This window comes from Cervus elaphus, chromosome 25 (assembly GCF_910594005.1).
Source record: "Cervus elaphus chromosome 25, mCerEla1.1, whole genome shotgun sequence".
Classification (NCBI taxonomy): Eukaryota; Metazoa; Chordata; class Mammalia; order Artiodactyla; family Cervidae; genus Cervus; species Cervus elaphus.
In genome coordinates, this window is record NC_057839.1 from 6,488,759 (window position 1) to 6,501,977 (window position 13,219).

The 13,219-nt window shown below is 34.7% G+C and overlaps 1 protein-coding gene across 4 annotated transcripts in view; it reads left to right on the forward strand.

Moving 5' to 3' along the window:
* The window catches only part of RANBP17 (RAN binding protein 17), a 345,605-nt gene that overhangs the window by 65,700 nt on the left and 266,686 nt on the right, over positions 1-13,219 (forward strand). For all 4 annotated transcript variants that reach the window (XM_043887360.1, XM_043887363.1, XM_043887361.1 and 1 more), the window contains exon 13: positions 12,962-13,067. In XM_043887360.1, the coding sequence (XP_043743295.1) occupies positions 12,962-13,067 (106 nt within the window). The remainder of the gene's footprint in view (positions 1-12,961; positions 13,068-13,219) is intronic.

Sequence of the window (13,219 nt, forward strand, 5' to 3'; positions counted from 1 at the left end):
GATTCTTGCCCATAGTAGTAGGTATAATGGTCATCTGAATTAAATTTGCCCATTCCAGTCCATTTTACTTCACTGATTCCTCAAATGTCGATGTTCATTCTTGCCATCTACTTTGAGCACTTTGAATTTACCTTTATACATGAACCAAACATTCCAGGTTCCCATGCAATAAATATTGGTCTTATGGCATCAGACTTTATTTCTATCACCAGTCACAGTGACACCTGGGAGTTGTTTTCACTTTGGCTCCATCTCTTCATTCTTCCTGGAGTTATTTTTTCATTCTTTTCCAGTAGCGTGTTGTACACACCTATCTACCTCCTTAGGGGAGTTCATCTTTCAGTGGTGTATCTTTTTGCCTTTTCATACTGTTCATGGGATTCTCAAGGCAAGAATACCTAAGTGGTTTGCCATTCCCTTCTCTAGCAGCCTAGTATGGTGAATAGAGTACAGGTTGGATTTCAGACCCTGCTTGTCCCTTCAGTTAGGTATCTTTTTTTAGATATATGGTTGCCCTGTAATCATGTATTATAGTGGGTTTATTTGGTTTTTTTTTTTTTTTGGTTTCTTTTTTTTTGCCTGATCACAGTGGCAGCCTTATATCGTTTCAGATTTGTTTTTTACATTAATTCAGATTATGTTATAATTTGGTTCATATTTATCTACCTGCATAAAAAATCCCATTTTTGGTTTTGGTTTTATATCACAATTAATGTTTACTTCTTTCAAAGTAAAGAACTGATAGTAACTTTCACTTCAGTAAGGTCAACTACATGCTCTGAAAGGCCTTTGTTTTGAACTGCATTCAAATCCTGCATTGTTTGGCTTGATATAAGTTTGGGAAAAATCTGCGGTTCTTTCTCCTCCAGTCTTCTACCCTTCATGTCTCTGTTCCACCTTCTCTGATTATCCCCTTTCAAAAGATGAACTTTAAACAGAATGAACTGGTGGGTAGCAAATAATCAATGGTGAAATTGGGGACAAAACCTTAGGCTAGTAACAAAGTCAGTGTACTAAACTTGGGATTCTTACATTAAGTTGGAACCTTGAGTAGCGATATAGTACTCTGAAACTGGTAGATCCCCTTGGCTTCCAGCTGAAAAGTAAATTAAAAATTTCTCTAAAGAATAGCATACTTTAGGGCCTTGAGAATACTGCAGATTAAGAGCAGTCAAAGAACTGTTCATGATTTTAAAAGCGACGAGCAGACAAATAAGAAAACAAGGTACCTTGACTGATTACTAACAAAAACAATGAATTGTTTATTTGATTTAGATCTCCTCAAGGAGTTAGGGCTTCCCTGGTGACTCAGAATTTTAAAAATCCACCTGCCATGTGGGAGACCTGAGTTTGATCCCTGGATTGGGAAGATCCCCTGGAGAAGGGAACAGCTACCTACCTACTCCAGTATAATAAGACACGTTTCATGGTTTTTAAAAAAAAATTGGTCAAGGAGAACAAAGCTAGGGGCATCATGCTTCTTGCTCCTGAGCTGTATTATAGAGCTATAGTGATAAAGCAGTATGGCATTAGCATAGAAACAGGTCCATAGATCAATGGAACAGTATATAAAGCCCAGAAATAAATGCATGTTCACACGGTCATTTAATTTATGATGTCAGGCTAAGAATATACAGTGGGGAAAGGACAGTCTCTTCAATAAGTGGTGTTGGCAAATTTGTATAGTCACATGCAAAAGACTGAAACTGGACCTGTATCTTTCACAATACACAAAAAGTAACTCAAAATAAATTAAAGACTTGAACATAAGACCTGAAGCCATAAAACACCTAGAGGAAAACAGAGATAATAAGCTCCTTGACATTGATCTTGGCTTTGAATTTTTGGGTTGACACCAAAAGAAAAGGCAACAAAAGCAAAAATAAACAAGTGGGACTGCATCAAACTAAAAAGTTTCTGCACAGCAAAGGAAACCATCCACAAAATGAAGACAGTGTATGGAATAGGAGAAAATATTCATAAACATAGATAAGGGGCTAATATCTAAAATATGTAAAGAACTCATAGAGCTAATTAGCAAAAGAAAAAAAACCCAGTTTAAAAAAGAGCAGAGGATTTGAATAGCTATTTCAAAAGAAGACATACTAATGGATATTAGGTAGAAGAAAAGGTGCTCAATGTCATTGATTGTCAGGAAAATGCAAATGAAAACCACAATGAGCTATCACCTCACACCTGTTAGAATGGCTGTTATCTTAAAGACAAGGTATAACAATTGTAAGAATGTGGGAATGTAAATTGTTGTAGCCCATGTGGAAAACTGTGTGGATCACAATACACTGTGGAAAACGTTTAAAGAGATGGGAATACCAGACCACCTTACCTGCCTCCTGAGAGACCTGTGTGCAGAAGCAGCAGTTAGAACCAGTCATGGAAAAACTGACGATTGAAAATCGGGACAGAAGTATGTCAAGGCTGTATACTGTCACCTGCTTATTTAACTTATATGCAGAGTCCATCATGAGAAACGCTGGGCTGGATGAAGTACAAGCTGGAATCAAGATTGTCGGGAGAAACATCAATAACCTCAGATATGCAGATGACACCACTCTTATGGCAGAAAGCGAAGACAAACTAAAGAGCCTCTTGATGAGGGTGAAAGAGGAGGGTGAAAAAGCTGGCTTAAAACTCAACATTCAAAAAACAAAAATCATAGTATCCAGTTCCATCATTTCATGGCAAATAGAAAGGAAAAAATTGAAAGCAGTGACATGTTTTCTTTCTTGGACTCCCAAATCACTGTGGATGATGACTGGAACCATGAAATTAAAAGTTGCTTGCTCCTTGGAAGAAAAGCAACAACAAACCTATTTCTACTCAAAAGAAGAGACTTCACTTTTCAAACATATAGTCCAAGCTATGTTTTTTTCAGTAGTCATGTACAGATGTCAGAGTTGGAATGTAAAGAAGGCTGAACACTGAAGAACTGATGCTCTCAAACTGGTCCTGGAAAAGAGCCTGAAGAGTCCCTTGGACAGCAAGGAGACAAATCATTTAATTCTAAAGGAAATGAACCCAGAATATTCATTGGAAGGACTGAGCTAAAACTGAAGCTCCAATACTTTGACCACCTGATGTGAAGAGACGATTCATTGAAAAGACCCTGATGCTGGGAAAGATTGAGGGCAGGAGAAGAAGGGTGACAGAGGATGAGCTGGTTGGATGGCATCACCAACTCAATAGACATAACTTTGAGCAAACTCCGGGAGATAGTGAAGGACAGGGAAGACTGGTGTGATGTAGTCTGGGGGATCATGAAGAATCCTACATGACTGAGCGACTAAACAACAACAATATGGAGGGTCCGCAAAAAGTTAAAAACGTAACGATACCATATGACCTAGCAGTTCCGTTTCTGAGTTTTTATTTGAAGAAAATAAAAACTCTAATTTGAAAGAATATCTACACCCATGTGTTCATTGAAGCCTTGTTTACAGTACTCAAGACATTGAAACAACGTAAGTATCCATTGATGGAGAGGAGTGAATAAAGAAAATGTGATTGTGTGTGTATATACATAAACATATGTATGTAAAATTATACACTATATATATAAAAGGAATATTTTTTGACCATATATAAAGAATGACATCGTGCCCTTTGTAGCAATATGTATTGACCTTTAGGGCATTTTAAATGAACTCAGAGAAAGACAAATACTATATGATCTCATTATATGTGAAATCTGAAAAACAAGCCAAACTCATAGATACAGAGCAGAGATTCGTAGCTGTTAGAGGTGGGACTTGGGGAATGGTTGAAGTGAATAGAGATAGTCAAAAGAGAAGGAAATGGCAACCCACTCCAGTATTCTTGCCTGGAGAATCCCATGGACAAAGGAGCCTGGTGGGCTACAGTCCATGGGGTCGCAAAGAGTCGGACACAACTGAGCGACTAACACACACACATGCAGTCAAAAGTCATAAATTTCCAGTTATAAAATGAGTCATGGAGATGTAATACGCAGCACACCAGCTGTAGTTAATAATACTGTATTGCATATTTGAAAAGTTCTGAGAGAGTAGAATTTAAAAATTCTCACCACAGGAAAATGAAATTTGTGATTCTCTGGTGATGAATGTTAGCTAGACTTACTGTGGTGATCATTTCCCAGTGTATACAAATACCAAATCATTGTATTGTACACCTGAAACTAATATATATGTTAGTTCAATTATATCTCAGTTTTAATAAATTTACCAAATTCATATAACAAGTCTTAACTAAATTCAGTAATCATTGAGCCCACATTTTCTTTCAATTTGCAATTAAAACTAACCTGCAAAAATTATAAATTACATGTAGTTGGTAATTTTATAAACATACTTCTAAGTAACTATGAAGTAAAAAGAAACTGTCTTGGATAAATTTTAAAAAGAGAGAAAAATGGAAATATAACATATTTGGAACTCAGTTGGGGAGTTATTTCACAAAAAGAAGAAAGGCCAAAATGTTGTAACTTAAGCCTCCAAGTTGAATGTTAGAAGGAAGCAACAGATCAAACCCAGAGAAAGGAGAAAGAAGGAAACAACAGAAATTAATAAACTAAAAGATAAAGATTCAGTGAAATAAGAAAAGCAAAAGTTGATTCTCTAAAAATACTAATAAAATTGGCAGACCTCTCATGAGATAAGAAGGAAAGTGAATTTACAAATAACACTAGGATCAAGAAGGGAAATACAGATATAACAAAGTTTTAAAAGATAAAAGTTATACATAGTATTTTTTTAAGGTCAACAAGTTAGAAAACTTGATATGAATAAATTTCTAAACCTAGAGTCAACTCAAGATTAAAAAAAAAAAAAAAATACCAGTAGTGGGAGAAGATATTTGCAACATATATACACACACTGACCCAGGCAAGGTTCACCATCTAAAAGAGTCTGGAAAAATTTCCTAGAAATCAATTAAGCAGTTCTTTAGGGAAATGAAAAACAGAAACAAATGTTACTACTTGTAAGAGAAATGGAAATTAAGGCACATGAGATACCATTTTACTTCCAGTAGATTGGCAGAAATAAATGTTATAAGAGAATGTCAATCAAAAGGAATTCTTATATACCACTGGTAGGAGTATAAAGTATAGTCAGTTGGAAACAGAATGGATATCAGTTTGGTGTTATCTTGAAAAGTGAACATTTGAATTCCTGCTGACCTGGAGCTTCTACTCTTAGGTATGTCTTTTAGAAAATCTCTTCTAACCAAGAGGACATGTTTGAAAATGTTCATAGTCTAAATGTTATTAAAGGCAAAAAATGTTAAAAGTTCAAATGCCCATCAACATGAAAATGGATAAACAGATCATAAATCATAATATTTGTAATACATAATACAGTGGAATATTATATAATAGTAAAGAATGTACTTCAAGTATACTTAAAAATTAATTTCAGATATATTTAGTGAAAAAATAAACAATTTCAGAAAACTGTATATATTAATAGTATGAGGTCTTCCCCTGGATTAGGAAATGGCAACCTGATCCAGTAATCTTGCCTGGAAATATTCCATGGACGGAAGAGTCTGGTGGCTACGGTCTATGGGGGTGCAAAGAGTCAGATGCAACTGAGCACGCACATGTATATTGTATGAAACACTTAGTAGAATCCTGAAACAAGTGAGACTGAAAGTATATTGGTAGGAATATATGTAATAGTGATAAAAAATGTCAAGGCAATATTAAGCACCACGTGCAGATCCATGGTGTCTTCTAGGGTGCAGGGTAAGGGGACAAGCCAGGGGAGGGGTGTGGCGACGATGCGGCAGCATCGGTGAAGCTGTGGCGAGACGGGGTAGGGAGTTCACTGGAGTTTGGTTTACCATACAGTCATCCACCTGTGTCTGAGGTGACCACACTTAGTAATTCAGCCAACCACAGAAAACACCCTCTCCCCTCCAGAAGACTTCGAGAACCTTCCAAAAAGCCAGACTTGAATTAGCCATGTGCCAGCAGCTATTTACCTAGCATTTATATTGTATTTACAACTGTTTACCTAGCCTTTACATTATACTAGGTTTATAAGTAATCTGGAAATGATTTAAAGCCTATGGGGGTTATAGGTTATATGCAGACACTGTGTGTGCCATTTTATGTAAGGGTTTTGAGCATCTGTAGATTTTGCTATCCATGGGGGTTCTAGAAATAATCCCTTTTGGATACTGAGAGACAAGACTGTGCTTCATATACATTACATATATTCTTTTTTTTTCCATTTGTTTTTATATCCTTTTTATAAGTATCATATTATGTTACAATGTAAAAAGATTCATTTGTAAAGTCAAAGACTTGTTTTCCTACAAAAGGATATTGAATGAAAGTATAGCTGTTCTAGGATACATTAATAAAGTTAACTGAAATGTAATAGTTTATTGGTATTAAATAGATCTGTCTTTTGAGTAAAATAAGTCAGATGTGATTCTTGATAAATATAAATTCAAAGTTTTTACAGTATTAATAAAACATCATTTCAAAGTTTCAAATATACTGCCTGATACATAGAAAATGTTTAATATTTTTTCTATTTGAAAGGTTAGTGAGAAGTCTCTCTGCTCTTTAAAAATATCTATAGTCTGCTTGACAATAATCATTTTATATTATGAAAAGTGCGTAACGCAGTTCTAGTTTGTACTGCTATATGTGGTAGTGTTCAATTTCTTTTGTGTAGACTAAAGACTTCAGTTAGTGTTGAACAAAGAAAATTATATGCTCTTGTTATGTGTGCTTTAATTTAGATGCTTAATGGCTTTTAATGTTACAAAATAAGTTTATTATTATATTATGATCTCATTTGTATAATATTGTCTTGCTCTTCCATATTTGTGGTGATATGGTCATGGTTTACGAAAACAATAATCCCTAAGAAATAGATCATTAACAGTAGTTAACGATTACTTGTGATCTATGGTAATGACTGATTTCTTTGGGATTATTGAGGTTATAAACCATAATTACAGATTATTACAGCAATAATTATTTTGTTAGAGGAAGAAATGTTCTGTTCTTGAACAGCTGTGGAAACAAGTGCCCTGAACATTTCAGAGTAAATACAAAAATGGAAAGCTATAATGGAAATATAATCTCAGATCAGATTTTTAAAAAAAATTATAGATATGAAACTTATGTATAGGATATTTAAATTTCTAAATACAGTTTAGATTTATAGTTTTACTTGGTTCTTTAAACTTTCTGGGTATAATTATATAACCAGTGTAAATTTTTAACATCTGTTTAAAGACCATCCCTCTAAAAATTCTAGAGTTTTAGGGAAGGATATGTGTATAAGAAATATCATTCCTCATTCTGTGAAATATGAAAATTGTATATGATAGATTAATAAAAGTACCTTTATATTTCATTGTTCATGTCTAACACTGATGCTAATTTATTAGTAGTTGTCTATTTTTAGGGTTAAAAATATCTGCTTTTCTGTCTTGTACAATAAAAAATCATTGTTTGCTAAAATACGGAAAGAATAGCTGTACATTCTACTTTTCTCTGTACAAACTTCCTTTCAAAATTTGCCATAATTTTAGAAAAGAATGTTCACAGTTGATCATATGCTATCTTTGCATACCATTCTTTGATATCAAGTCTTAATTTCAAGGTCAAAGAATAAATGAATTAAAGAGTAAAAAGTTAAAATTTGAGAGCTTCATGTCCTATATTTAGTATTTATTATTAGACAATGATACTCATCACATGAATATCACATGAGGATATCACATGAGGGAATGGTAGAGGATGAGATGGTTGGATGGCACCACCAATTCAATGGACCTGAGTTTGAGCAGACTCCAGGAGATAATGAAGGACAGAGAAGGCTGGCGTGCTGCGGTCCATGGGGTCTCAAAGAGTCAGAAGTGACTGAGCAACTGAACAATAGCAACAACACCCGTCACACTGCATTGAAGAATTTTTTCATTTTTTCCCCTCTAACTAATTTCAGACTGTTGGATATAGCCTCTCTGTCCCTTTTCACCCTGCTTCATATTTATATCCCAGTGGGCAGAACATGACATATAGCAGATACTCAGAAAATGAAGGAATGAAACAAGAAAGCAGATTGTTGCTTTGTTTTACCTAATCTTGGAATGTGCACATTGGGCAACTCAAATTATTTGCTGCTCTGCATTTGGCCATGAATGATCCACAAATACTGATTTGGGTAATTACAAATGTGTAAATTTTATCAAGAAGATGAATTTGCAAATAACAGGATAGACTATATCATAGATTGTACCTTGTATTGAATGTGTGTTGAAAAGTTGCTTTTATTTAGGCAATAGAAATGGAACTACAATTAACATTCATTTTTAATAATGACTCTACCTTTTAATGTTTACTAAATTGATAAATAAGCTGTTAACTTTTTCTTGCCAGTTTCATGCTATATTTTCTAGGTAATGATTTCTTAATTCAGTGTGTATACATGCTCAGTCATGTCTTAATTCAATAACCCATATCTATTTGATAAGTTATATATGCCAGGCACTGTTTTAGGCTCTAGATATGCAATAGACAACCAAACAAAAACAGTAATGGCTGCCATGCAATTTATGTTCTATTGGAATAGACAGATAACAAAGCAAGATAAATAATAAAATATATTTTGTTAGAAAGTGATAAGTGCTAAAATTTAAAAATGTATATATATATTAAATCAGGAAAGGGGAATATGAAATGTCAACAGATTGTGTTCTGTAAATGGGTGACAGCTATGGCTGGCATCACCTAAGTGACTCTCTACTCTGAAGTCTTCTGTCTTTGCTGGGATGTTTGATGAATGAGCTATACTTGGGCATTTCTGTCTCCATGAAGTCTCTCTACATCGCTAACCTTTTAATAGTGTGATGGTCTCAGGGTATATGGTCTTCTTACATGGTAAGTGGCTTCCCCTCAGTGAAAGTTCCCTGAGAGTCTGGAGGAAGCTGCCAGTTCTCTAAAAACTAAGCCCAGTACTGGAACAAGTGTCACTTTTGCAATATTCTTTTAGTTAAAGTCCAGCCCAGACTTACAAAGGATTGGAAAGATAGACTCACTTCTTAATGGCAATTGCATACGTGGAGGGAAGGAATTGATGATGGGTATCTTGAAGTCATGGGCTTCCCAGGTGGTGCAGTAGTAAAAAATCTGCCTGCCAAGCAGGAGACCTGGATTCGATCCCTGGATCTGAAAGATCCCCTGGAGGAAATGGCAACCCACTTCAGTATTCCTGCTTGGGAAATCCATGGGCAGAGGAGCCTGGTGGGCTACAATCGATGTGGTCACATAAAATTTGGACATGACTGAGCAACTAAGCGGCACTAGCAGCATCTTGAAGACATGCTGTCATACTCTAGGTATTGAAAATTGGCAGGATAGCTGTGTAAGGCCTGACTGAAAAGGTGAATCCAAGGTGAGACTACTCAACATGGTTGTGTCTTTTTCCAGTTATATTAAATTGGATTTAAACAATTATGGTTTTGTAAGATGAGAATGTGGAAGAAGAGAGAAATTGACCTATGCAAGACAGATTATAATGATTGACAACAGAACTGAATATAGGCAAGCAGGTTAGAGAAGACATGAGGGTATAAGGAAGTGAAAAAAGTAACAAATCCCAAAAAACTATTACAACTAATACAAGAGTAGCAAAGTTGCAGAATACAAGATCAGTAAGTAAAAATTAGCAGTGGGTTTATATATTAGCAATGAACAATCAAAATTAAGTGACGCTGACTTATAGTAGCATTAAAAAGAATAAAATACTTAGCTACAAACTTTGCAAAAGTGTTAAATCTTATACACTGTAAAATGTTATTAAAAGAAATCAAAGATCTAAATCAGTTGGAAGACATCCATGGCCATAGTTCAGAAGACAATATTGTTTAGAAGGATTCCTCAAATTGACCTACAGGGTCAATGTAATCTCTGTCAAAATTCCAGCTGTCTTCTTTGCAGGAATTGACAAGCTGATCCTTAAATTGATGTGGAAATCCAGGAGACCCAGTATATCCAAAGTAATTTTGGGGAAAAAAAAAAAAAAAGGAAGTTGAAAGACTCATACTTTCTTATTTCAGAATTTACTACAGAGCAGCAGTAATCAAGACAGCATGGTATTAGTGTAAAAGTAGACACTAGATCAGTGATATATAATTGAGAGTTCAGGTAATAAATGCTCCAGTTTGTAATCAGGTGATTTTTGATTGGGATGAGAAGACAATTCAATGACAAAGGGATTGTCTTTTCAACAAATGGTGCAGGGACAGCTGAATGTCCACACGCGAAAGAATGAAGTTGGACCCCTATGTCCCACAATAAACAAATCAAAATGAATCATAGTCCAATATGTAAGAGTTAAAGCTATGAAACTTTGAGAAGAAAATGTAGAACTAAATCTTTATGACTTTGGATTGGGCAGTGGTTCTTTAGATTTGATATCAAAAGCTGAAATATCAAAAGAAAAACTAGCAGTTTTGTCCCACGTGAACATTAAACATTTCTGTTTCAAAGGACACCATCAAGAAAATGAAAACAACCCACAGAATGGGAGAACATGTTTGCTAATCACATATCTGACAAGGAACTTGTATCAATAATATATAAAGAACTCTTGCAACTCAAAAAGATAAACAGCCCAATTTTAAAATGGGTAAAGAATTTAAATAGACATTTCTTCAGAGAAGACATAAAAAAGGCCAGTAAGCACATGGAAAAGGCTCAGCATTGTTGGTCATTAGGGGAAGGCACGTCAGAATTACAAGATACCACTTTATACCCACTAGGAGAGATACAATAAAAAGATAGGTAATACCAAGTATTGGCAAGGATTTGGAGAAGTTGGGTGTTCATACTTTGCTGGTGGGAATGTAAAATGATACAGCTTCTTTGGAAAGTAGTTTGGTAGTTCCTCAAAATGTTAAAATACAGCTTTCATATGACCCACCAATTCCAATTCTTGATATGAATCCCAACACTTGATATGAAGAGACATGAAAACATATCTACATTAAAAACTCTATGCAAATGTTCATAGAAACATTATTTACAAAGTCAAAATGTGAAAACAGCCCAAGTGTCCATCAGCTTTTGAATGGCTAAACAAAATGTGATATACCCCAAAATTGGGATGTTATTTGAACATAAAAACGATTGAAATCCCAATATAGGAAGCTAAAACATGGTTGATCCTTACACATTATACTAAGTGAAAGAAGATAGTCCCAAAGATCCCACTGTATGAGCTCATCCGTGTGAAATAGAATAGGAAGAATCTAAGGAGACATACAGTAGATTTCGTGGTTGCTTGGTTCCTTAGAGCTGCGGGGTAGGGAGTGGTACAGAATAAGATTTCAAGAGGGATGGATATGTTCTAAAGCTAGACTGTGATGGTGATTGTGTGACCCTGTGAATTCATTCAAAAACATTGAATCATATGCTTTAAGTGGATGGTATGTGAATTATATTTCAGTAAAGTTGTTTAGGTGGTCAATGTTTGTAGTTTCCTAACAGAACAAAGGATTGTTGGGAGTTGGAAAATTCATCTTTGTAGATAATTAAAATTGTTTCCAGTTATGATAAAAATAATGTTGGAAAGAGTGACAATGGACCCGCAACTAACATATTCAAAAGATAAGAAGTAATAACTCAGAGTAGATAGTTGCAATAAGAAAGATAATTTGGTACTATAATGACACAAGATGTAAAGCTGAGTGCTTTTACAATGGAGAGGGGGAATGTTCTGGAAGTAAAAATGAGGAACATCAACTGAACAGCTGGGTTTGAGGCCCAAGTTACCAGAGGTGCAAAAGAGAAATCAGCTGCCACTTGAGAGGGTCCACAGAAGTGAGGTCATCAAAGGAGAGCATTATGTTTTTAATAGGCTTTAATATTGATCATAAAACACATTTCAACTGCATATTGGTAACTTGTTATCCGTTTCCTACATGGCCCTTTTTTCTGTTAACTTTTTTTGCCCACTAATTTTACGTTTCTTGAAGCTTGAGTTTGTTTTATAAATTACTTGATCAAGGTAGTGTTCTCTTTTTACATTGCTAATATAAAGGCTGCATACTTAGTTATGATTTATTCATGGTTTTGTGATAGATTAAGGGGATGTGGATACTTACCAGGTAAGATTTTCAAAAAAATTTCTTTTTTGAAAAATAATTGATTTGTTGTTAATTGCTCATAAAGATCTCAAAAATCTTGGAGAATTTGAGACATAGATGAGTGAATCTAAAGATGTAATGTGTCTTTAAAACAAAAATTACTCAATAAACACCTCCATTTCTAAAGTCAGTTTTGACCGTTCCAAAGATTGTGAAAACTGCAGGTGTTGCCGTTTGTGCCACTCTTGTAAAGTTATTTAGTCTTTTGCTGCTACTCCCCATGAAGTTAATTTGGTCGTCAAACAGTATAATTTGCATAGTAAAAATTTTGGATTTTTAAAATGCAAAGGGAATAAATTTATTACCATCTCTTATCTTCCAAGCCTGGGCAATATTAAAAATGATGAGACTGATACTATCATGACATGGACTGTTCAAAAAAGATACTGCTCATTGGATATAGTTAGGCTTACTAGTAGCCCTTGATGTTGACATTACATTTGGTGTTTTGTTATCAAATTTATGTTCATCAAGTCTTCATGGTAGATATTTTCTCCATTTTGCAAATGAAAATCCTAAAACTTAAAGAGGTAAGTAGCTTGTGTAAAATCACGTAGCATATTGGTAGAGCTTGAATTCATAGTTGTATCAGGTTCTAAAATCTCATTTAAACTGTTTTACTGCCTTGATGAACTTGATGAAAACCAACTCTTTACTCTGTGTTAGGAACTAAGTTCACAGTTTATCATTAGTTTGGAAGAAATTTTGCTCATTTTAGAATATTCTGAAAAATAAGCTTTGTTTCTATCTAAATTTTGTTTCTTTCTAAACTCTTCTTTTTATGTATTAGGACGTCTTGCCTGGCTGGTATACTTAGTTGGAACAGTTGTTGGTGGAAGATTAACATATACCAGTACAGATGAACATGATGCTATGGATGGAGAATTATCCTGTCGGTAAGTAGTAGCCATATAATTTACAGAAATTTCCTAAGTATTTAGAAATTTAGTTATTGAGCTAGTACTATGAGCTCAAGCATTTTGGACTTGGCCTTTTAGGGAAGGTATTATTTTCCTTTCTATTGATGAGAAAACCAGGGCTTAGGGCT